Source organism: Cervus canadensis, chromosome 5 (assembly GCF_019320065.1).
Source record: "Cervus canadensis isolate Bull #8, Minnesota chromosome 5, ASM1932006v1, whole genome shotgun sequence".
NCBI classification, from domain to species: Eukaryota; Metazoa; Chordata; class Mammalia; order Artiodactyla; family Cervidae; genus Cervus; species Cervus canadensis.
In genome coordinates, this window is record NC_057390.1 from 36,450,496 (window position 1) to 36,476,671 (window position 26,176).

The following is a 26,176-nucleotide window of genomic DNA, read 5'->3' on the forward strand; positions in this document are numbered from 1 at the left end:
TATTGAAAATGATAGAGAGTCCTTGGTCAGAGCAGGTTACTGGAGAAATTACTCATTTTATGAATCAAACAAGTATACCACTCAATAAAAACCTGAAAGAGAGGATATCCAGTGACAGACATTTAATGTGATTAATTACCCATTCCACTTAAAAAAAGAAAAACCAGAGTATCAGTATATAAAGAATGACAAACATTTTCAAGGATTACAGGCCATTTTATTTATTTATTTAATCCTAGTTCATTAAGAAAATAAATACCTAATGCTAAAGGTTTTGTTATATTTTCTTTAAGCAAATTTCTTTGGGAAAAAATCTTTATGGCATATAAAATTAAAGTTTTTTTTCTGCCAACTTTTAGAAAGCACTGGAAATTTATAAGTATATTACATGTATGACTAAACATATGCATGTATATGTATAAATGAACATACATATAATGCAGATTCAGTGCCAGTTTTGAAAAAAAAAAAAATTCTTCCAGCTCCATGGGTTACAGGAAGACTGCACTTTGCAAAATAAGAAAATTGGCACAGTCCAGAGAATGGTTAGTGAAAATTAGTAATGGAAGCCAGTGTAGTCATTTGAAAGAAGCTGAACTGTCATAAAGTCTTACACATGGAACGACGGTAGCAGGCCTTCATTTTGTCTTTATCCTTCGGTCTGTTCCTCAAAAAGGGCAGTCTTTTCAGTGCAACCACTTTAATGTCAGAGCATGAGAAAAAACAGAAACAGAAAAATGAAAGAAGAAAGGGAGAAGAACAGATGGGAGTTAAATGTTGAAATTAAGGACAGAAATGAATGTCTGAGTTTCAGCTATGTAAGCTACACTAAAGCTATTATTCTCGTGCTGCTGAGTGATTATGAAATATGAAATATGTACTTTGATACTTTAAAATACTTGGAGAAGCACTGAAGACAATGATGAAAAACATATACTTAGAAAACCTGGACTAACTAAAGTCCTATAAATACAGGAAATGATAAGAACTACTTACTGAAGGAATAATTTTTCTAGTAAAGCTGTAAAGATAGATAGACCTATATCACTAGGGCCACTCTTGGTGGACCAGGGAGCGTATGTGACGAAAATGTAGAAGGCTCTTCACTCCTCTGTTTTAACTTTGTTTTTGTCATGCCAAGTGGCATGTGGGATCTTCATTCCCCAACCAGGGATTGCACCTGTGCCACCTACAGTGGAAGCACATGGAGTCTTAACCACTGGACCACCAGGAAGTCCCTATTTTCCTTAACTTTTTAAATTATAAGGTTTTATTTTAGAAAAAAATAATTTAGGAAAATGTACATCCTGTATTTTAGTAAAATACCTCAACAAAAACTAAGGTGTTCCAGGATGTTTAAAATAACCTAAAGAAACTTTTAAAACTTTCATTATTTCTTTAAATGTTAAAAAAGAAAATAGGGAACTACTTCTTGGTTTAAACTGAATTCTGATGCATTATTTAGAAGCACCACAGAAATATATGTTCTTCTAAGACAAGTCTTTCAAAAGATGGCATGAGCAACTATGTTAATTTCATTTTGCAAAAGGTTGGCTGGAAGAAAAAACAAAAGTATTTTGATAGAAGCTTTTAAGCTCTGATAAGCCTAAAAAATAAGGAGGCATCCTAAAAAGCAAGCAAAAATGATAGAAAATTATGTATTTATAACATTTTTAGATATTTTGAAGGGCTTTTGGAGTTAGTTTATTTAAAAAATCACAGCACGACACAGGGAAATTATCAATATATGAATGAAAATTAGGATTATAACTACAGTAGGAGTCATTAACATAAAAATTTAAGTGTTCACTTAGAGTTAACAGTCTTAAGCTATACTTTAATAAGATTTTAATGGAAAATATTATTATACCTCTTTGGAGATGCAATTTAAGAGGCAGGGGAAAAACTCACATTAAGATTTAAAAGCATATTGCATACAGCCTTAATAACTATGCTCTTTCTTATGGTTTGCTCTTATCTTACAAATAATAAAAAGCTCTTTTGACAAACTGACAAGTATCACTCATTAAGGAGAATGCAAAGGCATACAGCTTTTTAACTTACTTATTTTATTGCTATTAAGAATAGTCATGACTCATTTAAACTTTTTGTTTCTAGGTCGGAAAACACAGCTGTTTTCAATGATTAAAAAGAAATGAACTGAAAGCAATGTAAAAATGGACACTTAGCTAAAACAAAGCTGAATGGTTGCAGCATGCACATGTCTTGTTTAGATACTTTTTCTGATTTCAACTGTTTTCCATAGACTGCTTTACTGACAGACAGACACTCTTCCAAAATGGAAAGGATAAAAGGAGTTTTATATTTGCCAGTGGTGGAAAGTGATCGTTCTTATAGCAATTAGTTTGTAGACATACAATGTTTGCTTCCCAAACTATATTGAAATTATGGGAACATTAGAATGGTAGGGTTTTCTGCTTATTTTTAAAATTCTAAAACTGAGTAACTGCTGGGAAGAAGAGTATTACTTCCTTCTGATTTCTACTCTGGATCTTTCCAGCACAGAGTATGAAGGAATGATAGACTGACAATTTAAAACAAGATGACCTTAAAAAAGACTGTTGTACCTTTCTTGTGTATATTTTCCTACTTGAATTATCTTCCTTTAATTGAAAAAATTATATATACCCATGACCATTTCTCATTAAATCAGATGCCAGATTTTTTTTTTTTCAGATATTTTATATCCAAAGATAGTAGATAAAATTGAATCATCTGGCACCTTTTTAAGGAAAACTTGATAATCTCTCTACAATACTTGGAGGTTTCATGTAGGTTTGGCTAACAAGACTAATCTTATGAGAACAGATAGGACTAACCAATTTCTTATACACAAACATATTTGTATGTGTGTATGTATGAATATGGTACTCATGTACGTGTATCTGATTTTTTTGTTGCTTACTTGTGGATTCTAGTTCTTAGGGTGCTATAGTTGCATTCTTAAATATAGCCTATAATGAATGTCTAATCTCTTACACTCTAAAACACTGTCTTTTCAGAGATAATTCCCCTGAGGACAAAACCATGTCTATACAGTTTTTTGAGTGTTTTGAGAGCTGCCCATACAGAGTCTATCCCTGGGGGAAGTAGTGGCTGCTTTTGCCTGCTATTTACTTCTAAAGACTAATATTGAAATGTATATATTAATACATACAAATGTATACATATATATAGTATCTATCTTGTACATATGTCTTATGTATAAACATACACACTATATATGCTTTTAAATTTAGTGATTCTGGTGAGGGTGTGAGTGGATTCAAACTATCCTGTTTACATATGTTCTAAGAACATTGCTAGTAGTCACATTCTCCTGTAACTTCAAAGGGCCTACCACCGGATTCTTTTCTTTCTCTTAAAATATTCTTCCTTAGGCTTTTACTTTGCTCTTAATGTTTAGCTAAGCACACTAGTAATGAAATCAAGAGAGTTAACTGTAGAGGTCACGTTATATTACACTTCAGCATTTGTAATTTAAAAAATTAAATCACAAGTTTGTACAAAAACTTGTATCTCCAAATCTATTTTAACTGAACCTTTACCAAGCAATCCCTTTTATAACCTTCAATTATTTCTAAATCATTGAAAAACATTCTCTTCCAATTCATAACTATTTTTCTTTGCTTCCTCCCCCTCAATGTAACTTTTTTCCAATTTGATACCATCAAAGTATGATTAAAACCTCATTCTAAAAAGACTTATTACTCTATTTAGTTACAAATAATTATGAAAATGACATCTTATAAATATTTCTCAATTGCTCCTCATAATCTCCCTGTGAAGTAGGACGCAAAAGTAAAAGTCTTGCCCACATTAACAGAACTAGCAAGTGGCAGAGGTATTCTGGCTCTCATTTCACTGTTCTTTCTATACTATTTTACCTTCCTGGTCAAATGATGGTATCTCTTTGTATTTCTCTAAATACACAATAAAGAAAATCACATGGCTATGCAGTACTGCAGTATGCAATCAATTTTAAAATCATATGGAGTTAAAAAGAAATGCATTCGTCAGACATTATCCCAAAGGACTGTGGAAGCTATTTAAAAGAAATCTTTAGAAAGGAATCTAAATCAATTCTAGAGATCACAAATGTTTAAAGAGTTTAAGCACTCACTGCTGCTTTTCTTGGTCCCCAAAGTTTGGCCATCTTCTAAAGAGTTTGAACCTACTGAAGAACTATCTTGACTATCTTGATGGGGGAGTTGAAGAAATCCTTCACTGGAGTCTGAGCGGGTTGGTGTTAAAGTTAGTGATTTCTGGCGTTCCCGATTAACGTCTTTCTTAGACTTTATCAATTTTCTCATTTTTAAAGTAATCCAGTTGCCTCTCCTAATAAAGTAATTTTAAAAAGTCTTATCAGTTTAAAATTCAGCATACAAATCCCTCTCAAAATCTTTTTTTCCCCAAAATAAAAATGAAAAAAAACCCAACTGGATAATAGTACCTTCTAGGAGGAGATGGGTCATAAAATTTGTATTGATCCATAATTTTCTCTTCTAATTTCTCCTTTTGTCGTCTTAATTCATTTAACTTATCACTATAAAAATAAAGTTACACTTAGGACATCATATTTTGGTACAGTTTTTGTACATATTTTGTACAGTTATGAATATTATTTGGATTCTAAAATCTAACTTCTCCCCAAAACACAAAGAAATACAGATACCATAGTTGACAACTAAGAATTTAATAGGCAGTAACAACAGAACTGTTTTCAAGTTTTTCGTTGTCTTTTAATTTACAACTTACTTAAATGATATAGGACTTAGAATCTCAATTTTCAACAGGATTTGTCTGAAGGAAATCGTCTATATTACAATATTATCATGACAAAATAATTCTCTCAACATCTTTCTACAGTTATTAAACATTATATGCATAAATACACTAGCTTCACCACAATTTACTAATAATCAAGCTCTGTCGATTCTATCTTTCACATCTCTCTTGTACTTGATCTTAACTACCACTGCTTGTGAATTACTTTTCACTAGATTATTGCAACAACCTTAAAACTTATTCCTTGTCTCTAATTCTTAGAACCTCCAATCTATAATGTCATAAGTGATTTAAACAAACAAACAGCACAAATCTGATCATATTACTGCCCTGCTTAAATTTTTCAGCAAGTTCTCTGTACAGCAAAGAAGAACCTTTGTGAAGTGGCTCCTGAGTGTTTAGTCACTTCTCTGCTATACCTCCTTCTACAATTTTGCTCCAGTATGAGTCATTAATTTTTAGACCATATATCATAATCATAATACAGTTTCATTACACCTCTTTGTCTCTGCATTTGCTGCTCTCTTGGCCTGTTATGCCTCCTCAGGCAAGTCTCAGCTCAATCATCTTTAAAGTCCAGCTTCTCTTGCAAGCTAAGGTACTTCTGCCCCTCTATTTGCTGTATTTCTATGGCTTCCTATAACATATCTTCATTATAGAAATTATTTTTACTTCTTGTTTTATATTAATAGATCATTAAGAGCTGGATCTCTATGTTTTCATTTTAGTATTTCTAGTTATTAGCATACTGCCCAGAACATAACCGTTAAAAAAAATACTGAAATAACGTTGAAAATTAGGAAAAATTAGCACTGCATTTTCTCTGCCACCAGAGTAATATTTCAGAGTGAAAAGTTTTTTGGCACCTACATGTACTGTCTTTGTTCAACATGGAAAAGATCCTTGCTTTCCATATTCTGCTCCAATAGTGTTCTGTTCTGTAGCATTAATGTCTGAATTTGATCTAGTAGATGTCGATTTTCTTCTTCTAAATTTCCTTTAAGTTGGCTTAGCAACTGTTTTAAACACAAATATTTATTTTTTAAAATATCAACATTTACATTTGACACAAATCCCCCAAAGCATATGAAAAATATAAAGTATTTCACAAAGTTTATATCTTCTGCCAGTGAACAATCAGATGGTTGTCCTTTAATTAGAATTAGTGATTATTTTAGTAATAATGACATCTACACTACTGGGTTATGTGCTAGACATTTATGTTTTCTTAATTCTCAGAAACACTGGGTTTAACATACAGTAAGCTATCTGCTTCCAAACCACCACTGTCTTTACAACCGTTTTGACTTCGAGTTCAAAGCTAGATACATATCTCTGGCCTTCTGTTTAAATAGCTATAAAATGCTAAACAAATTAGTAATTCTCTAAATCTTAACGACTCCACCCATCTATAAATTGAAGATCACAACTCTCATTCCCCGAAGACTGTTGCAAGGATTAAATAATATATGTGAAGTAGCTGGTGTCATGCCTATGGCACATAGTAGGTACTTTATATACCTCATTCTTCCTCTAACCATTGTCAAGAAACCTCAAAAGTTTGTGTATAATTTTTATGGCTTGAACCAAGGGAAGTCAGGTAATACTGTAAATTGGTGGTCATATTACTGATTATTACTGGCAGTTAGGCTGCCAGCATGATTTCAGCTGCTTCTCTGTAGTCAGCAGAAACTAGAAATATGCCTCAGTTAGGCCAGAGGTTCCAGCAGAAGTCAGAAAGCCCAAAGCACTGACTGTCAAAATTTAGTATCACTTGTAGAATATATTTTTAAAGTAAAGATTTCTGGGTTCTAGCATTAGAGTTCAGCAAGTTTGGATTTTTTTAGAGTTTTGTATTTTTTTTTTTAAAGCCAACAACAACCCTTTCTCAAAAAAAAAAAAAAAGACAAAAACTTGCTCAGAAGGTAGAAAAAAGCAAATAGTATAATACTATGAATATGCATAAGTAGCCATCTAGATCTAACAACTGTCAATACTGTGCTGTATGTTTTATTTATTTATATGCTGTTAAATTGAAACATAACACATGTGGTAGATTCACTGCAAAACTGAATGCAGTTTTCATCCCTGTGCCCTCTTGTGCTGTGACTTCTCACTTTTCCTATCAAGAAGTGGAATCTGTTACTACTTCCTCTCTTCTTGACCCAGGAATCCCTTTGGCTAAGGGAAGGAGGCAGAAGCGATGGTGTGAGAGTTCCAAGCCCAGGCCTCAAGAGGCTTATGTGTTTCCACTCAGGCTCCTGGAATCCTCTTGAAGGATAATAGCCCACACGGCACAGAAAAGTTACACCAGCTGGGGCCACCTTAGACCAGCCGGCTCACGGGGTGCATGCTGGCTAACTGCAGATACACGAGCAAGTCCTGCTAAGGTCTACTCATCTTGGTCCACACGTCAGTGCAGATCAGCATATCTGCTCAGCTGACCCTGACACTCAAGAGCAAAAGTAAATGTTTACAGTCCCTTACCACTGAGGTTCTATGTTTCTTACACAGCATTACTGCATCAGCAGACAACTCATAAAACATATACAGAAAAAAGAACAAATTTTAAGTGTACATACAACTCAGTGAATGATCATAAAGTGAACTCATGAGCGAACCAGTACTCAGATCAAGAAACAGCACATCAATTGTAGTCCAGAAACATCTGTTGAGTGCTCTTCCAATTAGCACACTTCCCATAGAGAAGTCTCCAACACTATGGATTCATTTTTCCATTCCCTTCAAACATGTTATTATATGACTTAATCCCTAGCCAAGGGCGGGCTGATTGTTGGGACAATCATAAGGTAGTCAGGGCCCTTTTCTGATTTCTCTTGAGCAGTCTTTGAGACCACCAGTGAGATGCAGGATCTTACCAAGACCAATTATGGCTAGCTGTCTCATTCTCTGGATCTCCCATGTTAAATTTGAGTAGTTTGTTCATCTGTGATTTGCCCTGTCCAGTGTTTCAGGCTACCTGAGTTAGCCTTTGACAACCCTCCAGTAGCAAAGCTGCTGGTTCCATGGCATGCCTCTTGACTGAACTCCCAGTTATGGAGAAAGGGGAGAAGACTCAGAATGGGAGAAGTCACATAATAAACTGTAATTCCTACCAAAAGCTGAGAAGTTTTTCTTTAATTCTTCTCAATTTGTTGTATGTCTCAGAGTCCTAAAAGTGGTTGTTTTTATATTTTTTTCCAATTCTGTTGTTTCCAGGAAAGTTGATTTGTCATGTTCCTTTTTTCTTTCTGACCATGTTGTGCAGCATGCAGGATCTCAGTCCTCATTTGTCATGTTCTTCTGTAAGTCTGGACTTCCCTGGTGGCTCAGATGGTAAAGCATCTGCCTACAATGCGGGAGACCCGGGTTTGATCCTGAGTTGGGAAGATCCCCTGGAGAAGGAAATGGCAACCCACTCCAGTACTCTGCCTGGAAAATCCCATGGACGGAGGAGCCTGGTAGGATACAGTCCATGGGGCCACAAAGAGTTGGATATGACTGAGTGACTTCACTTCACTTTCTGTAAGTCTATTACCTCTATTATATTTTATTTAGATTTATAAATGACAAGCAGAATGAAGGTTCCATAATTTCTGAACTTTGTTGCATAATTAAATATATATGATATCAAACTAATTTTTCCTTCCATTAGTTTGTGATTTCAGACAAAAAGCTTTTAAGTATTACTTTCTGCTACAGTCTCTTCCTTTTTACGACTGATGCTGAAACTGAAACTCCAATACTTTGGCCACCTCATGCGAAGAGTTGACTCATTGGAAAAGACCCTGATGCTGGCAGGCATTGAGGGCAGAAGGAGAAGGGGACGACAGAGGATGAGACGGCTGGATGTCATCACCGACTCGATGGACATAAGTTTGAGTAAACTCCAGGAGTTGGTGATGGACAGGGAGGCCTGGCGTGCTGCGATTCATAGGGTCGCAAAGAGTCGGACACGACTGAGCGACTGAACTGATTCCTAATTTCATTTAAGGGTTTTGCTTAAGTGCTGATTTTCTAAGTTTTAAGAAATTCAGATGTTAAGCTATACTCAACTTTAACGATTTAAAGACCAATCACAAAATTTTCAGCATTCTTTTTCTATTTCAAAACTTCTATCACATTATCAACTCATCATGGGAAGAAGCACAGAATCATGTTAAGAGCTCAACTGTATACATAAGGCAGATGTCACTTCTGTTCTAAACTTCCCAATAGCTCCCCTGTTTTATTCAGGAAAGTATTTTACAATGGCCTATAAGGCAACATGGGCTTCCCCTGTGGTGCAGTGGAATATCCCTTGGAGTAGGAGATGGCAACCCACCCCAGTATCCTTGCATGGAAAATTTCACGGGTAAAGGAGGCTGGTGGGCTACAGTCCAGGGGGTTGCAAAGAGTGGGACAAAACTGAGAGCAACACACACATAAGGCAACATATCTGGCCCAGGCATATCTCCAAGCTCATCTCCTACCACTCTCCTCATTTGCTCATTCCGCTCCAACCACACTAGCTTCTTTGAGCGTTCCTCAAACACACCAGGATTCCTCTGGCCTAGATTAACTGTGTGTGCTGACTGCCTGGAAGGTTCCTTCCTCAATATCCACATAACAACACACTAATCTCCTTCAAATCTTTGTTCAGTGATGCCTAGTTAAACGTTTCAATTTGTATTCCTCATCTACTCTGGCAGTCCTTATCCCCTTTTACCTCTCTCCATTTTTACTTGTACATAACTTTTATCTTGTAATATACTATATGTGTTGCAGACTAATTTTCAAAATGGTTACAGCAGTATTTCCAGTCCAGGTGCTCTTCCAGAATCTTGCCATTCACCATCAAGAAACTGAGTCTCTCTTTCCCTTGAATCTGGGTGGGACTCTGCCTCAGTGACTATAATGCAGGGGAAATGATGCCGCACGACTTCTGGGGCCCGATCATTAACACACAGATGCCTTCGGTCTGGTTCTCACCATGGTGTGGGAAAGCCCAAACCAGTCCATGGGGAGAGATCACAAGCAGAGGAGACTGACGCTTTCAGCTGATGGCCAGCATCAACCACCAAACATGCAATTAGCCTTTCAAATCTTTCAGCTGAGGGCCCACATGTAAGTGGAGGAGACAAACTGGCCCCATTGTCCCTGTCCAAATGCTGACCCACAGGCTATGAGAGATAATAAATGACTGTTTTACACTACTGTATTTTCAGGTAAACTGTTATACAGCCATATGTAACAGAACACTGAAATACTATATATTTTCACTGTGCATTATATTTATTGTCTACTTCCTTCCACCAGAATATAAATTCCACAAAGGAAGAGATTTTTCCCTTTTTGGCTTACTAATACATGCCAAGTGGTCAGTAAACATTTTTTTCATTAAACAAGGGTTAATTTCTCAAAGTATCTGATCATATAAGTTTAAACTAAAAGTGAAAATTGTTGAAATTAAAGAAGGAAGAAGGAGGTTTTTCTGAATTATTTGTGAATTTACGTAATCCCTGACCAAATTTTTTAGAAATACCTCATTAAACATTAAACATATTGCTATTGTCATTATGATGGTTTACCTTTTTAGGCAAGTCTTAATGCCTAAAGAAAGGAAACAGCAATTAAATTTGTTAAACTCACCTCACACTGGTTATTTAGCTTAGTGGATGTGATGTCCAATTGTTGGTATTGTTCCTTTAACTTTGAAAATTCCGCTTCTAATCTTGTTTGTTCCAGTTTCGAATTATTTAGAAGACTTTTCAAGTTTTTATGGTCAGTCTGCAAAACTTCAGTCTCTTTTAAAAGCTGATTATATGTATGATTCAACCTATAATTGGAAATGATAGAAACAGATTCTCTTCATAGCTTTCATTATAATTTACACAATGTGAAACTGCTGTAAATTGCATTTAGACATACTTAAAGAATAGAAAAGATTATCTTGCCAGTGACTAAACTCATCTAGAATCAGTTCCAAGTCTGTAAAAACTAAATTAAAAAAATTTTAATCATTAATCAGGAAATATTTAGCTTAAAGGACAAAGGAGAAAATAACCAATCCAGTATTAATTAACCTAGAGAATTCAAAGATTCTATAATTTAACATGAAAAATAAAGAAAAATCAGATCAAACGAATAATCAATCCAGTACGAGACATGGTAACCTATCAATCTATTGCCAGATTACTTATACATACTAAAATCAAAATTCTAGTTATTGAGATTTCTGCAAATTATTCATAATTATGCAGTCCTCAATTACTAATGACAAATTTTGGATTTTTTTAAAAAATCAAACTATAGCCTTATCTGTCCTTTCTACTATTACATCTTTAGAACAAGGTCCACTGACCTCTAAGAGAGAGATCAGCAAATTCTTTCTGTAAAGGACCACAGAGTAATAAATACCTTAGGCTTTATGGGTTGCATGCTATCTATAGCATGCTCTTCTTTTTTGTTCCCCATCACATTTTAAGGTGTTAAAAAGTGTTCTTTATTTGGGAGCTGTACAAAGCAGGCTGCAGGCTAGATATGGCCTGCTAAGTTAGCTGTAGTTTACCAACCTTGATCTTATGGCATTAAGATCTGGAACTCATACAAGGTAGAGAAAGCCAAACAAAACAAACTTTTGCTCAGCAAGATATTTGCTCACAACTATCTAATAGTTTATTTCAACTCATTTCCTAAAGGATTTGAGTCCATTTATAATAATTATAAATAACAAAATAATACATTAAAAAAATAAGACTTGGTAAAAAAGTAAAATGGCAACACCAGAAACATCCAGTAACGACTCCATTAGCAGGCTGAATCCATGTATGAAAGCATACCACGTGTGTGACAGCTGTGGAAACCTCACAGAGGCATACAGAGGACTACTTAATGCTTTAAGGAGGGGGGCTATAAAGAGCATATACAGTGTCCTCAATGTCATCCCAAAGGCAGATACTAAATCAGCTCTTGAAGAGAGTTTTTTTTACACTGTCCCTCAAAGCTGAGAACATTAACACTGAAATGCACTTCAGAGAACATAATTCCAAAGACGCCAAGATAACCTAGTATGTGTAAGCAGCTTTCTTGTCTTGGCATTATCTAAGATTAAAACTTAGGTGGATTTAGAGAAATGAATAAACTATTGTTCTTTAGATTAAGTCTCCACAAATATCTTTTATTTGTGAAAGAATTCTTCCAGGTTTTACTTAAAGCATTTTCTTTCCTGAGAACACAGGCATGAGTGCACAAAAGCTGGGTAAGAAACAAAAGTACTGAGAGACAGAAAATACTCTACTCAGGACCACTCTTCCTCTCCAAGACTGCATACTGGGTGAACTGCAATCAAGTTCATCAAGCTCAATTTCTTCTTATCAGTTAAGTTGAGTTCTTTCCCTGGAGACTCATCATTTATGTATACAATTAGATTCTGGAAGGTCTACTCAAGTTCACAAACTGCCCCAGTTTGGTTTGAATTCCAACAAGAAAAAAGGTTAGGTTCAAGATGGGATTTCCACAGTAAATGCATTCCCCAGTGTTCTACATGTAATAACAAGAACTGTGTCCTTGTATCCTATAACTTGTCACAATTTGGTCTTCCATTGTTTATACTGTACAAATACATGCTCCTTGATTCTAGCTTGGTGTTAAGATTATTAAAGTTCAAATCCATCAGTACAGAATTTCTCTTTGCAACAACTGAATTAAAAACTACTGAGTATGAAAATGGGTCGAGAAGCTTAGGGATTTTTTTTTAATAAAAGAAATGAAACAGATGTTTAATTTTAAAAATAAACTGCATTAAATTCATAATAGGATAAATACTGAATGATCCCCATTTGAATTTTGTGTGCTTTTAGCACTTCCACTAGGGCAATGTAAATACAGTAAACAAATGTTCAGATTGTTTAAATTTTTCAAAGGCTTCTAAAAATTTTTTGAAAATGTACCCTTATGAAGTAGGCTGATTACCAGTTGACAAGTTTTGATTTTGCCAAGGCTTCAAATTAAAAAATAATTGCCCCATGGTAATATGAGCCCATTAATACGTAAGACAGTTAAAAATAAGACTACAAAACCAGTTAGGTAGAAAATGACAAGGCCGCTCGCTCATAGCAACTGTGAAAGACAAGAATTGTGATACCAGACTAGTAGAAAGAAAGATATAAAGAATCAGGTTTTGCTACATTCTGTCTCAATAAAGTATGCAAATGCAATAAACATACAGAAATTTTGTTATATATTGTGGCTTAAAAACTTAAGTAGTTGAATAAATCAAGAGAGAAACAATCAGAGAAAGTTCAAGACCCACGTTCTTGTGTGAATCACTCGTATAACTAGCTAAATGATGCTGTTGGGTAATTTACATATTACCCTGGGGTCTTTTTAAAAATTCTAAGTTATAGGTAGTACTGCAAAGGGGCAACATACCTGTTGGATATAATGAATAAATACAAAATTATATATATATACATATTTATTACCTATCATTTTCACCACAAAGCTTCTTGAATTCTGCAGCTACAGTCTCATGGTTTTTGTTTTTAAGCAGCATTTTTTCTTGTTCTACTTTCAATGTTTTTTCCAAATCTTCCAACTGTCCTTTCTGTTTTAGTAACTGATTGTAACTGGAAAAAAAATGTTACGCATTTGGTTTATAATATTTCCTCAGGGGAAAAAAAAATTTAGAAATAATGGAAATGAGTTAATTTAATAAATATCACATAAAGCATGGAAGTTTATAAACACTTCCTATATAAATTATCTCAGATCTGTTTAACATGTAAAATTTATTACATTATTCAATTCAAATTGTTTTCTTAAATTGGTTTTAAGGTAACAACACAAGAAAAGATTATAAATTACCGATCTTCAAGGTCTTTATGTTCCACCTCAAGATTTTTGTGGGCAGACTTTAGAGTTCCATGTTTAGCAATGAGAGTCTCATATTCTGAAGCCTGCCGTTCATGTAGAAGTTCCAGCTTTTCATGATCTTTGACCAGAGAATCATAGAGAGATTTCAGATCTTCTCGCTCTTTGATTACAGATTCATTTTCATTTTCTAAAGAAGACTGCTGGATTAGGAGTTGTGCATTCTGGTTCATAAGTGAGGTACTTTGGGAATTAAGGGTGGAATTTTCAACCTACAAGAATGTATACTGTATCAGACATCAGAAAAATAGTTTATTTATAATTCTTTTAAAATAAAAGAATGTTAACTTTAGGAAGCACTAAATAAATCACAACAGATATATTCATACTATACTAAGAAAATTTGGATTTTAGAGCCCAAAAAGTAAGACTACCATTTAATTTTTATTTTTGGTAGGTGTTACATATTATGAGGTATGTATCATACATATTTTTTGAGTTGAATTATTTTAAATGAAGGTGATTAGCAACAATTCCATAGAAGTAAAAAATTTAAAATGCCAGTTTATCATTTTCTAGAAGTTGACAGTTGATAGAGCTGAAAAACTACTTGTGAAACTCAACTGGTAATTTTCTCAAGTCTAAATTAAACCAGGGCCTTCCAGGTGGCTCAGTGGTAAAGTATCCACCTGCCAACATAAGAGATGCAGGAGACATGGGTCCAATCCCTGGGTTCAGTAGATCCCTTGGAAAAGGCACTGGCAACCCACTGCAGTATTCTTGCCTGGTAAATGCCACGGACAGAGGGGCCTGGTAGGCTACAGTCCATGGGGGTCACAAAGAGTCACACACGACTTAGCAACTGAACAACTAAATCAAATCAGTATTTTCTTTTTCATTTGGAAAAGAGTTCTAGAAAGAATTTTTGGATTCAGAGGGGGACAACTCCACTTTTTAAGAGATTTCAGAGAGTTGTTCTTTCCCCCACCTGACTGCTCTATTTGAAAAGACTGCTAGTATTAATTTCAAGATGGATCCTCTGAATTAAGGTAAGTCTAAAGACAAAATTCTCATGCTGTTATTTTCCAATAACCTAACTGATATGTTGCAATAATACTTTAAAACAAGGGTTTCTACCTGATTAATTATAATTAACTTGTTGAAATGGGTGAAAGGCCATAAAGTCAATGTAAATAAAATTCTTTTTATTTAATGAGTAAATTTATTACTTAGTTTAGACACTCTGACATTTTAAAAATGCTGATATCCAAAAATTTGGCATAGTACTATATAAAAATACTTTATCTTCAACTAATTGTTAAATTACATTCACTAAGAAACAGTGTTATTTATGTCTATCATCCTTATTTTAAAGCGTAATTGAGGAGCTGTGCTGCGCATCCCCACAGCACTACACCCCCACCTGCAGCTTGGCGTTCTGCGTTTGCAGGGTGCTGTTCTGCTCCTGCAGGGCCACCGTCTGCCTCTGGAGGGCGAGAATCTGAGCCTGCAGGTTGCTGTTCTGCGTCTCAAGCTGCCTCAGCTGCGTTTTCAATGCTTGCTTCTCTGCTTGCAGTGTAGCATTCTGAAAAAAGAAGATACATATAAAAATAAAAGCAGCATCAAACATGTTTCTGTTTAACAGATACTAGAATGTTATACAAGAGTTCATTACCATGATAATCCAAAAAATCTCAACAACCTTAAAGGAGAAAAAGACAAAACATTTCCCCTGTAACCCAAATTGTAAAAAGATACTTAATCTAGGAAAGAAAGCAATACTAAAACCTTAATACTATTGTGTCTGTGTTCTGCCTGTTTTATAATGTCCAAAGAACAACATATTCCATTATAAATGTATTTATTAACATAAAAAACTAGAATGAAATTGTCGGTTCTGTGATTTTTATGCTATTCAAAAGTGCCCAGCACACACGGCTGTGTCTAGCCAAGAGACAGTGTACCTTTTTCTAATTCCGCAGAGGCAAATACCCATATACACATACACATATATGTAGTGGTCCCTGGGGTAGCAGCAAAATTAAGTATTTTATAAACACCATTATTTAGAAGAGAAGCAGGAACAATCTTAACCATCTGTCTAAAAAAAATTTAGTATATAATAGACCTAACAGATGTTACATATTTTTCTCCAGTGTTTTTTTTTTCATGGTATAGCACATTTACTACAACTGTTTTAGCTATATGACTTCTGGACTGAATCCAAATAAAACATACTATTTTCAATCTTTCTAATATATAGGATCATATTTCAATTTTATAATTAAATGGTTGAATTACCATGCAAATCAGTATATTTAAAATGTGATGTTTGTTATAAATATTATATTTTCAGGGTTATTTCTAAGTAAAAACTCATTTAAAAATGAGCATCAAAAAGTACAAAGAAAAAAAAAGTATAAAGAATCCTCTAGAAAATCAAAATAAAACTTTAATATACAAGGCCAGAATTTATATATAATTGCAACATGCAAAAAAGGTCACAACTGAATCACAACAGATCATCTTTATCATTATTTTATATTAGTGGACAATGACAACATTCACTTTATAGGCTTTCAAGTTATATATACTACATGTCACAGTATAAAAGTTAAATCATGATTTAACTGATATTATACTATAAAACCAAAGGTGAGAAAGAAAAATGCTTTAAAATGAATGTTGACATTGTACTTCTCTTTTGTTCATCTGATCACAAAGGGTAAAAAAAATTTACACTAGAAAAATAATATGGAATACTAATATATTTATATACCATTCTGATACAACAAAAAGGTGCACCATTTTCCACTTATATATGTGAGATATATATGTATATTCACTTATACTGTTACAGTTCAGCTCTTCAGAAACCAAAATGTACAAGCTCTAACGAGTCTGGGTATCCTTAATAAGAAAAACTCCTACAGTCTATAATGAATAGAAGAGATAACTGAGAGTAGATAAGGTATCTCAGAACAAGAAAAGGATGAAGTTAACAAACATATGTACTAGCAAATCAGCAAAAATTACCAGTCTAATACAGGGTAGCCATCTTTATAAACCCATTATCTAAATGAGTGAAATATGTCAACCAGGTAATTTCTCCCCAATGGAAATTTATAGATGAAGTAAGTGGGAAAAAAGATTCATCTTATAGAATATAACACACCAAGTTTTCTGAAATGTAATTTTTAATCCAGGTGATTGATATATAAATATATATGACTAAATAATGAAACATGAATTTTCATATGTAGCTGAAAAATACATTAAAAAGATATAAAACAGCTCACTAATAATTTAAAACACACAAATTAAAATATTTTCTCCTATCACTTAAATAGAAATTACAAGGTTGGTAATACCCAATGTCAATCTGGAATAACAGATATTCTATTAGTGGAACTGAAAATTCACTTTTTTGAAAAGCTTTTACAACAGTATCAATTAAAATTAAATACACACACAGAAATATCTCTATATATATGCTCTTTGGCCTATCAGTTCTACTGTCAGCAATTTACTACCCTAGGAACCTCCCTGGTGGTCCAGTGGTTAAGCCTCTGCCAGCCCAATGTAGGGGGTGCATGTTCGATCCCTGGTTGGGAACTAAGACCTCACATGCTGTGGATCCGAGAAAGTTAGGGTTTCCAAGGTGGTGGCAGTGGTAAAGAACCAGCCTGCCAATGTAAGAGATATATTAAGAGACTCGGGTTTGATCCCTTGGTCCGGAAGATCCTCTGAAGGAGGGAATGGCAACCCCCTCCAGTATTCTTGCCTGGAGAATCCAACAGACAGAGGAGCCTGGAGGGCTGTAGTCCATAGGGTCGCAAAGTCAGACTTAGCTGAAGCAATTTAGCATGCAGAACACGTTAGGGCTTTCCAGGTGGAGCCAGTGGTAAAGAACCTGCCTGCCAATGTAGGAGACTTAAGAGATGCGGATTCAATCCCTGGATCAGCAAGGGATGCCCCTGAAGGAGGAAATGACAACCCACTCCAGTATTCGGCAGGATACGGTCCATAGGGTCGCAAAGAGTTGGACACAATAGAAAAAAATCAGGATGCAGAAACATGTTATAACATGGATTTTCACGGCAGCAAAATCTGAAAAATAACTTAAATGTCCACTGATGTGGAACTTATTTAAATAAATTATGGTAATATATACACAATGGAATAGTATGTGGTCACTAAATAAAATGATATAGCTCCATATGTGCTAAAATAGATCTAAGATAAAATAATTGAAAAATGGAAATAAGGTCTCAAAAATGTAAATATGTAAAAGAAATAAAACTATAAACAGATACCTCACAAACATTTTTCTGGAAATATAAAACAGTTTTCAGTGACTATTTTTGGATGAAAAAGTAGAAATCAGTAGTGTAAGAGATTAACTTCTGTCTTCATGGCTTAGTTTTCAATAAACAAATTAGAAAACAATAAAACCAAAGTTGGCTTAAAGCTCAACATTCAGACAACTAAAATCACGGCATCTGGTCCCATCACTTCATGGCAAATAGACAGGGAAACAGTGGAAGACTTTCTTTCTTTCTCCAAAATCACTGCAGATGGTGACTGCAGCCATGAAATTAAAAGACGCTTACTCCTTGGAAGGAAAGTTATGACCAACCTAGACAGCATATTAAAAAGCAGCGACATTACTTTGTCCACAAAGGTCCATCTCGTCAAGGCTATGGTTTTTCCAGTAGTTATGTATGGATGTGAGAGTTGGACTATAAAGAAAGCTGAGTGCAGAAGAATTGAAGATTTTGAACTGTGATGTTGGAGAAGACTCTTGAGAGTCCCTTGGACTGCAAAGAGATCCAACCTGTCCATCCTAAAGGAGATCAGTCCTGAGTGTTCACTGGAAGGACTGATGTTGAAGATGAAACTCCAATCTTTGGCCACCTGATGTGAAGAGCTGACTCATTGGAAAAGACCCTGATGCTGGGAAAGATTGAAGGCAGGAGGAGAAGGGGATGACAGAGGATGAGATGGTTGGATGGTATCAGCGACTCCATGGACATGAGTTTGAGTAAACTCTGGGAGTTGGTGATGGACAGGGAGGCCCGGCGTGCTGTGGGCCGTGGGGTCGTGAAGAGTCGGACACAACTGAGTAACTGAACTGAACTGAACCACAACTCTTTTACTTGTTAGCACATTAAGTTCTTTAGGCTCACTCATCTTTGAAAAATAAATGGTTGCTGAATTATTTTCTACAGTAAATATTTAATAAAACTCACTCAGTGCATATTTATTAAGAATCTGCTATCTATCAAGCATTGTTTTACACAGAGAAGGCACAGTGATGTAAAAGAAAGACAAGTTACCTGCTTTCAGGGAGCTTTTTTTATAGTAGTCAAATAATAAATCAATGAATAAAAAAAATTAATTGGTAAAAAGTTCCATGAAGAAACTAAGCAAGGCAGTGGTGTGAAAGTAAATGGTTTTAGGTTGGGGACAACTGCTTCAGTGGAGAAGGGGTCAGGAAAAACCCCCTACAGATGACATGTGATGTGAGACCTGAATGTTGACAGAAGCCTGTCATGTGTTCCAGCTAGGGCAAGCAAACTGAAAGGCCCTGAAAGAGGAATAAACAGAAAACGCCAATATGACTAGAATTAATTTGCTTAAGTGCCAGTCACTGTTCTGTTTTCCACATATTAATAGATACTAATATTATCCTCAGATTAATAAACAAGATAGGTAGAAGACTAATATGGTATAAGGCCCGAGATACAGGCAGGCAATGTCAAATAGGATCTTATGGATATAGTAAAAAGTATGGAAGTAAAAGAGAAAGTGTTAGTTCATTTGTGTCCAACTTCGCGATCCCATGGACTGTATGTAGCCTGCCAGGCTCCTCTGCCTATGGAGTTGGTAGTCATTCCCTTCCCAAGAGGATCTTCCCGACCCAGGGATTGAACCCGGGTCTCCTGCACTGCAGGCCTATTCTTTACCTCTGAGTCACCAGGGATTTCATTATTAACAAAATGGGAAACCACTGAAGATTTTAAGCAGGAAAATGACATGACCTGGATTATGTTTTAAAAATAACTCTAGGGTTTCCTTGGTGGTCCAGTGGTTAAAAGTCCACCTTGCAACACAGGGGACACTGGTTTGATCCCTGGTTTGGGAAGTTCCCACACGCCATGGGGCAACTAAGTCCAAGAGCTGCAGCTACTAAGGCCACGTGCAGCAACTACTGAAGCCTGCAAGCCCTGGAGCCCATGCTCCACAAGAGACGCCACTGCAGTGAGAAGTCCACATACCGCATCTAGAAAGCAGCTCCCACTCTGCAACTAGAGAAAGTCCATGAGCAGCAACAAAGATCCAGTGCAGCCAAAAATAAATAAATAAAAAACCTCACAAATTATTAAAAGAACTCTAGGTTACTACACTGAGAATGGGGCAGTTTGGGTGAGAAGTGAAAGGGGCAGGCCGGTTAGGATGACACTTCTAACAGTCCAGATGAGGCATAAGGGTAACTTAAGCTACAGTGTTAGCACCAGAGACAGAGAAATACATGAGTTTGCATTCTATTCACATGACAGAGCTGACAAAGCTTGCTGATGGGCTTACATGACAATGACGAAGAAAAGAATATTAAATTGTTCTTGTCTTAATACTATAAAACAAACTGATCAAGAAAGTATAAAATGAACAAAACTACAAAACCAGATTAGTTTTATATATTAGTGTTGTATATTCAGTGATCCTTTACTTCTAAAAAACTTTATTCCTTCTAAAATACTTACATTCCTTTCAACTTCAATTAATCTGTCTTTAACTTTCAGAAGCTCTCTAGTTGTTTCTTGACTTTCTCGCTCCCATCTGTTGTCTTCACCAGCAGCTGGAGGAGAGCTCTGAACCATTCTTTCCTCATCCTGTCTCTGTTTGAGAGCCTCATAATTCTTTTTCACCTAAAATTTTATTTTAAAATATCTTTTAAAATCGAAGTATAGTTGGTTTATACTATTGTTTTCATTTATTTAAAAAGGGAGAAAACATATCACCAAGATTATATTTATCACAATTAAACTCCACAACAGCCTGGTGAATGTGAGAGACAGTTTATTTAAAAATATAATAATATATACAATTACCATTATTATCATGATCACAATTTATGCATTGTAAAGTGCAAATGTTTTCCTCTAGAAATATTAATATACCCTGCATAAGTGTCATGTTGCGATTATTTTGTAATTTCAGATCCTGTTGCTTATGATGAAAATATCACTGAAGAATAATAGATGAATACAGACTTGTTGTTAAGTACTAACAATTGTTTTTAGAGCTATTTATAATTGGTTCAGAGATTTCAGAGACCCCCCACGTCAAGAACAAAAACTTCACACATGTATTAATTCCCCTTAAAAAGAATAACTGAAGCTCAGGAAGTATCTATTTATGTATGGTCTTTTAAAAAGGATTACGTTGCCCAGAATTACCTGTTACTAAATAAATGACTTCTTTATACAGATACTGACCCACATAAAATTACTATTATTCAATTTATAAGGAGTGAGCAATCCAAGGATGTATCTTATCCAGGGTTTTCTGGTATGATTATAACCAAATCCTACTTTAACAGAGCAAACTCAAAACTAACAATTTGGTCATCATCCAAAATTAATGATTAACTAAATTGCTCTCTTCAATTTAAATTATTGTTATACTGAATTACTAGTTTTTCCTAGGAAATGATTATCATAAATTTCTAACTTAAACCCAAACTTTCCATATGACAAGGATACAGATCTTTAAAATAATTCAATGTCTAATGCAACCTCAAGAAAGCTTTATGGCTCAAACTTTGCTATTACTACGGAGTTAGACAATGATGTGAGATTATAGAAAATAAGATGCCAAGATAGAGTGTCACTTAAATCTTGGCAAATGATCAAACAGATGTTCTGAGATCCTGATTTTCCACTTTTAAAAAAAATACTTTCTGACACCCTAAATAATACAGATGGATAACATAATTTCCAGTCTATTTTATATTAATTTCTCACAGGCTCTTTTTTCAAGGCTTGTAAGAGCTACGGACATATGTCATTATTAAGAAGGGGACATGAGAATAAAACTCAGAACTTCTCATTTTCAGTCCACTGTTCTGTAAGTTTCAAAAATGGTCCTTTACTGTATATATCATTAATGAAAATAGTTAATTTATGTTCATATTGAAAATGACATTTTCCATCAGGGTTTTTCAGAGGCAGTGTACAGGTGGGTGTTGCCTTCTTATCTAATTTATTAATTTAAATAAATTAAATGCCTTTTAATTGGGATGTACAGGCCATTTACATTTAATGTGATGACTGACATGGTTTGGTTTAAAATTGCTATGTTGCTATTTATTTTCCATTTGTCCAATCTGTAGTTTGTTCTTTTTTCTTTTTCTGCCTTTGTTTGGATTTTTTTTATTCTATGTAATCTCCTTTGCTGGCATTTTAGTTTTATTTCTTTGTCATACTATTTTAGTGGTTACTTTATACTTATTACTCATATTTAGCTTTCATAGTCTATTTTAACTAGGAAAAAACTAGAACGGTATAATTAATCAATCATATATTAAAAACTAGAACAGCATAATTTCAGTTGAATGCATGTTTATGGCAGTCCAATAATAATAATTTGGAAATCTTGCACTTCCAAATGGCTGAAAGTGGAAGACAATCTCTAACTTTTAGACTTGAAACACATCATATACCAACCCATGCTCAAACCCATTATTTTCTGGCTTAGTAGCTTCATGAAATTGACTTTATTTGCAATATAGTGATACTGCATAAAGGGCAAAAATTCAGAAAAAGAAAGATGATTAATCAAATGTGGTAACAAGTTTTACTTTATTTTTTTTGGACAACACTTTATGCTGACTAAACAAAGTTCTAAAATTTCTTCTGTAACAAAAAACGTTCCATGTTAATGTCTGAGACAAACACCAGCAATGATAGTATGGGCAAATGAGGAACCAGTCCTTTTCCTCTCCTGTATGAGAAATTAATCTTTGGGTAACTTTCTCTGGAAACCTGAGAAAACTATAATGTTCCATGTTACCAGTCAAGAAAAATGACTTCTGATTGGTAAATTGTATTTGTACTACAAGAACTATAAATACCTAATAAGAAGCTACATCTTTGGACTTCTCTGAGTGTAGGAACTCTTAAATCTTAAGACTGTGAAGATCTTAAATCCATGCATTTGGAGATGTTGCAAGAGATGATGACTGGTATTAAGCATGATGTCCCAAAGCCAGAGCAACTTTCACACATACCCAATGTGAATCTTGTCTTCTTGCATCTGAAGTATCATCTAGTGAGAAGATGACTCTCAGACAAATAGTGAAGAAGGACACCAGATTGTGCCCTACTATCAGCTTATACTTCCTATAGTGCTCTGAACTGAACAGTTCAGTGGCCTATAATAAGCTTGTCAGCCTGAATGTTTGGTTGACTGTAAAACCACTCCAGGTATGACTACAGAGCTAATAAAAGGGAGTAAAAGGCAGAACATGATTCTACCAATCTACCAAACACTAACCCTATAGAATGGACAAGTCATTTCAATTTCAATTCATTCACATAGGGAAAACAGACAGTAGTCCCTACCTCACATATTTCACGGAATAATTCCAAGTAACACAATAAAAATATTTAGAAAAGACCTCAAATTTTTTAGATCAAGGGCTCTCTTATATTACACATACTGCTTCCCTCTACTTGCTATCCTCACACCCATATTTTTTTTTAATCAAACTTTTACCTGGATTCTCAATAGGAAAAGAGTGACAGTGAAGTGTCAAAATCACATTGAGAGCTTTTCCCAATGAAATAAGTCTGCCTCTTTCCCATTCCACTCTCACAATTTCAATATGTGTCTTCGTACATATTGAGGGACATTGATACACAAAATAAGATTGAATAAATTATAGTGTATAGACAAAATAGTTTGTTATAAACTACATAACAAAGATCTGTTTAAGAATAATCTCAAGTTTAAGAAAAAGAAATAGACAAAACAGTAATAAAATTTTATGTTTCATTTTCTACTTTATACTTTTCTGTCCAAACATCTGACAGGGAATTCCCTGGCAGTACAGTGGTTAGGACTCGGTGCTTTCACTGCTGGGTCCCAGGTTCAATCCCTGGTCAGTGAACTAAGATCCCACAAGCTGAGCAGTGCAAAAAAGAGAAAAAGTTGACAATCAAAATTCTTTCCAACAAAATCACTTACTGTTTTTAGTTCTTGGCGCAACTGCTGGTTGTAATTTGTGGACTCTTCTAGTCGAGCTTCTAAAGCAGCAATTTTTTCTTCTTTTATTTCAAGGGACTTCTTTAGAGTGGATTCTAATTTTGATTCCAAAAGTTTATATCTATTATCCAAGTATAAAAAGAATATAGTTCATTACTGGAGGTCAGAAAATTATTTTTAAAGATAATTTATGATTAGATACTGATACATAAATAAGCCTTATAAAATAGTCTTTTTTTTTTTTTAAATTTCATGGCTGCAGTCACCATCTGCAATGATGTTGGAGCCCAAAAAAATAAAGTCTGACACTGTTTCCACTGTTTCCCCATCTATTTGCCATGAAGTGATGGGACCGGATGCCATGATCTTAGTTTTCTGAATGCTGAGTTTTTAGCCAACTTTTTAACTCGCCTCTTTGACTTTTATCAAGAGGCTTTTTAGTTCCTTTTCACTTTCTGCCATAAGGGTGGTGTCATCGGCATATCTGAGGTTATTGATATTTCTCCCGGCAATCTTGATTCCAGCTTGTGCTTCTTATAGCCCAGTGTTTCTCATGATTTGCTCTGCATATAAGTTAAATAAGCAGGACTTTTTTCTGGGCTCCTTCCCCTTCCCTGGTCATGGATTTGAAAGATTGCCATTGAGATTACAGTCAGTAATCCTTTTTGTAGTGCTTCTATCTTTCATGTAAAGCACTGCCATTTTTTGAAGACACCAAGCATGAGCTAAATTTAATTAAAGGTGTGATTAGACCATGAGGTTTTTGCTAATTTTTTTTGTGTGTGTGTAATAAAGTTTTATTAAAGTATAAAGAAGATAGAGAAAGCTTCTGACATAGGCATCAGAAGGGGGCAAAAGAGTACCCCAAAATAGTCTTTTTAAAAAAGAAGCAAATTAAATTATTCTGCTCTTCCTGCCTACTCTCCCTTTTTAACTATGCCTGGTAATGAGAAAACAACAAAAAAGCCCTGAGTAAACAGCTCCAGATTATAGTCTAGGCTTGTCAAAAGCAAAAATTAATGCTAAAAAAAGGTATCTGGAAGATCTTAGTCTCAAAATATTTCTTTTAGTTTCATAAGAATAGAATCTACAGGAAGAGTAACTGGATGGATTAATCACATTATTAAGCATTTGTCTATGATATTAATATATAATATATTTACACAAGTACATATGAATAGTTAAGACTTAAAGCACCCTGAAAAATACCTTCAGGGCATGGAGAACTTTCAGAATATTAAAAATATCTAGTATTTAGAGGGGGGACAACATGGTAAAGAGCCAAGATACTGGTAATAGAACAGGAAGGGGCAGATAGGCTTGAGTGTTAATATTATAGTTATCTTTCTGATTGATGGGTTCATGAATATTTATATTTTAAAGATTTTTTTCTTTATAAAAAGGACATCCATGAACATACTCTGAGAGGGAACCACAGACTAGGAATTACATTTTAATCTATTTCTTACACCTGAGAACCTCAATGACTAAACCAAATAAAAACCTTTAGTATGAATATGAGAAATTCTATCATACTCTGCCTCTTATCGTAATTAATTTGTGTGCATGTATTTTCTGCCCAAGTAGATTTTAAGTTCATTGACAAAAGAGAAAAAATATCTCACTTTGATATTGGCTTCAATCAATGAACGATTTTAAAGCATGTAATGTGTATGACTCTGGATGTATTAAATTTGTGATGCCTGAGTTTTGACTGTCCAGGTAGAGATGATCAGTAAGCAGGGAATAATATGTATGTCAGCTAAGATGATGGATAGAATGCTCGTGGAATGGATAAGAGGCCTAAGAACCTAACTCTAGGAAACTATATTGAAAGAGAAGGCACAGGACAAAGAACTGTTGAAAAGAGAAAGACAAGAATGATTACATGGCACTGTTTTCAGCTCTACCATTAAATTCACTTTGCTACATTGATACATTCAATTCCACAATTAGACTATATATTCCACAATGGTAAGAATAAATTCTTGCCAATAAATACAGTCTGCATTAATTTTTCCCACATATATTTATTTATTATAAAATATAAATACTTACTAGAACAGTAATGATGGATAGGCAACAAAATTCAAATTATATAATTACAAAAATTCTAATGAAATAAAATCTAGTGTGTAACAATATTCTTAACAATACACACTTCTATTCCAGCTGGAATCAGGTGGCCAACTGAATGCTAAACAGCAGACTACTTGAAAATCTAATTAACTGATACACTGTA

General features: G+C 34.7%; 1 protein-coding gene across 5 annotated transcripts in view; it reads right to left on the minus strand.

Annotated features, from left to right (window-relative positions):
- Positions 1-26,176, minus strand: part of CCDC88A (coiled-coil domain containing 88A) — a 113,335-nt gene that overhangs the window by 14,538 nt on the left and 72,621 nt on the right. For 3 of the 5 annotated variants that reach the window (XM_043468584.1, XM_043468581.1, XM_043468580.1), the window contains exons 17-26: positions 23,917-24,055; positions 20,430-20,594; positions 15,086-15,247; positions 13,657-13,934; positions 13,275-13,418; positions 10,441-10,627; positions 5,680-5,825; positions 4,475-4,567; positions 4,145-4,359; positions 615-698 (exon numbers count right to left, since the gene is read on the minus strand). In XM_043468584.1, the coding sequence (XP_043324519.1) occupies positions 615-698; positions 4,145-4,359; positions 4,475-4,567; positions 5,680-5,825; positions 10,441-10,627; positions 13,275-13,418; positions 13,657-13,934; positions 15,086-15,247; positions 20,430-20,594; positions 23,917-24,055 (1,613 nt within the window). The remainder of the gene's footprint in view (positions 1-614; positions 699-4,144; positions 4,360-4,474; positions 4,568-5,679; positions 5,826-10,440; positions 10,628-13,274; positions 13,419-13,656; positions 13,935-15,085; positions 15,248-20,429; positions 20,595-23,916; positions 24,056-26,176) is intronic. The other 2 variants (XM_043468585.1, XM_043468583.1) reach the window with 1 other exon arrangement.